General features: G+C 29.9%; 1 protein-coding gene across 1 annotated transcript; it reads left to right on the top strand.

Annotated features, from left to right (window-relative positions):
* Positions 1 to 2,086: 2,086 nt before the first annotated feature.
* Positions 2,087 to 2,506, top strand: LOC114165159 (uncharacterized). The gene has a single exon (XM_028049823.1). The coding sequence runs from the start codon at positions 2,087 to 2,089 to the stop codon at positions 2,504 to 2,506; it is 420 nt and encodes a 139-aa protein (XP_027905624.1).

Below are 2,506 nucleotides of genomic sequence, written 5' to 3'. Positions count from 1 at the left end.
TATCACATAAAAAAAATACAGCATATCATAATAAAATAAAATGAAATGAAAATTCTCCCAATTCCATAAAACTGGATCTTTATTATACTTTTATAAAGATTTTGATTAATTTTGTAGAGACTAGTCAGGATAAATGAGCTCATGGCCAACAAAGTAACTCAAGAACATCTCATCTTGAGTAATACTAACTCGTTTAAATCCCCAAGGTCATACCTCCAACTACAATAATCAAATCTTCATTTATCATAAATTTTATTTCAATATTAAACCATTTAATTATATAATTAAATAAACATGATCAATGCATAATAAAAAATATATATTTATAAATAAATAAAAAGGACCAGTACGTAACTGGAGATAAATATAAATAAGTAAATGAGAGTAAATATAAATAGGATCAGTGCTCAACTAGAGATGAATATAAATAAATAAATAGGAATGAGAACTAAATAGAAATTAGAATGAGGTTAGGGACACCTCACTTAAGGTAAATATAGAAATAAAAATAATTATGAACAGATAAAAATAATTAAAGTAAAAAGATAAAATGATAGATGTCTTCTTCCCTTACCTTAATTATTGTGAAAAAAAACACCAAGGTGACAAGTGGATCTGTTTGCTACTACGCTCTCACTCTGTTATTTTCCTCTCTTCTATTTTTGTTCACTACAGCTTCTCCCATATCTTTTCCACACTTGCCTTCTAACATCTCTTTGCTATTTATAGTGGTAGAGTAATGATTACTTAGTTTCAATTAAACTAAGTATTTTAATGGTGTAGTTCTATTAGGTTAGTTATAGATTATGGTTAGAAGATATTTTATCTTCTTTTATCCTTTCAGTACGTCATTCCTGCTGTAACTAATGATATTATCTACTCATGAACATATATACGTATATTTATCATATACTTATATTGTACAGTTATATTATATTATTATTATTATTATTTTATTTACTTATTAGCTAACCGTACATGTATCAAAATGTATCAGAATGCATATTGATATATATGAAATTTATGTATTATAACGGAAACAAAATTATTATACCAATTTTTTTTTACCTAATATGTTAGCTTACCTATAAGTTTATATATATAAGTTTATATATATATATATATATATATATATATATATATATATTAATAATAATAATATATAATAAAATGCTTATAAAGTAATATATTATTTATTGATTTATGGATGTTACAATATTTCAATTAGTTGTCATTTTTATTTGTTTTGTTGGTGATGTATATCTTTATATATAATTATAGATTATTATTATCATTAAAATTAGCCTTAGTATTAACATTGACATTAATATTTATAGCACAAACATTATTATTATTATCATTAGTTTGTATTATTGGTATCATTATTATTTTTATTATTATTATTATTACTATTCATAGTGGTGTTATTAATATAAGTTTTTTTCTTAATTATAAAAACTTTGTTATACTAAATACTTTTACTAAATAGATTTTTAATTTTTTAAAATTTATATTAATATTAATATTAATATTAATGGTTAAATAAATATAATAACAATTATATTATTATTCTACAAAGATTTGAAATAAAAAAAAAAAAAACGTGCATACACGCTTGGGTCTAGGGATGACAATAAGATGGAACAGAGACGAGTTTCGCTATCCACAACCATCCCATCGAAAAAAATCACCCTCATCCTCATACTCAACCCAACGGGTATCAAACTTTTGTCTCATCCCCATCCCCAGAGGGTAACATGTATATATTTGTACCTATACCCATACCAGCATTCTTACTGTTTTAATATTAATTGTAATACCCCATTTAATTAATAAACGTAATTAAAGGAAGCGTCACACTAAAATAATACTGTAGCACAGTCTCAGAGTTTAAATGTAACTCCATACAATTATCCAAGGAACGTAACGATGTTAAACTGAACCAGATACAAATATTCAATTGTAATAAAATTGGGAATTTAAAGGACAGCCAATACATGGGTCGTGCCCTCCAGTGCAGACTCCCCACCAGCATCAGCGGAGGGACATAGGCAACAGGCCTCAGGCGACGGGCAGAGTGTACGCCATGACAGGGACGAAGGCGGCAGGCTCATGTAACTTGGTTATTGGTTGTTGTGTGATCGCTGGTGCTAGTTGTTGTGTGCTATATGATTCTGGAGCGACACACTCATTTGTGTCCAATGCTTGTGTCAAACGTCTGGGTCTGCTGGTGTGTGAGCTACAGTTCGAGCTGGTGGTATCTACTCCGGCGTCGAGTTTGGTCAGGACATCGTCCTTGTGTGCCAGATGTCCAGTGGAGGTGGAAGGGCGTAGATACAAAGTGAATCTGATCTGCCTCCCTCTACAGGAGTTGGAAGTAATCTTAGGAATGGATTGGCTCTCTGCCAATCGCATTCTCATAGACTGTCGAGAGAAGAGGCTATTATTCCCCGACTCGGAGGAGCCGGAAGTGATATCCCATCAGGAAGTTGCGAATGAGGTTTAG

The sequence above is a fragment of the Vigna unguiculata genome, chromosome 10, assembly GCF_037176805.1.
Source record: "Vigna unguiculata cultivar grain cowpea cultivar isolate G323 ecotype 2 chromosome 10, ASM3717680v1, whole genome shotgun sequence".
NCBI lineage: Eukaryota > Viridiplantae > Streptophyta > Magnoliopsida > Fabales > Fabaceae > Vigna > Vigna unguiculata.
Note: the sequence above shows the minus strand (reverse complement) of the source record. Positions and strands in the feature narration are given on the sequence as shown.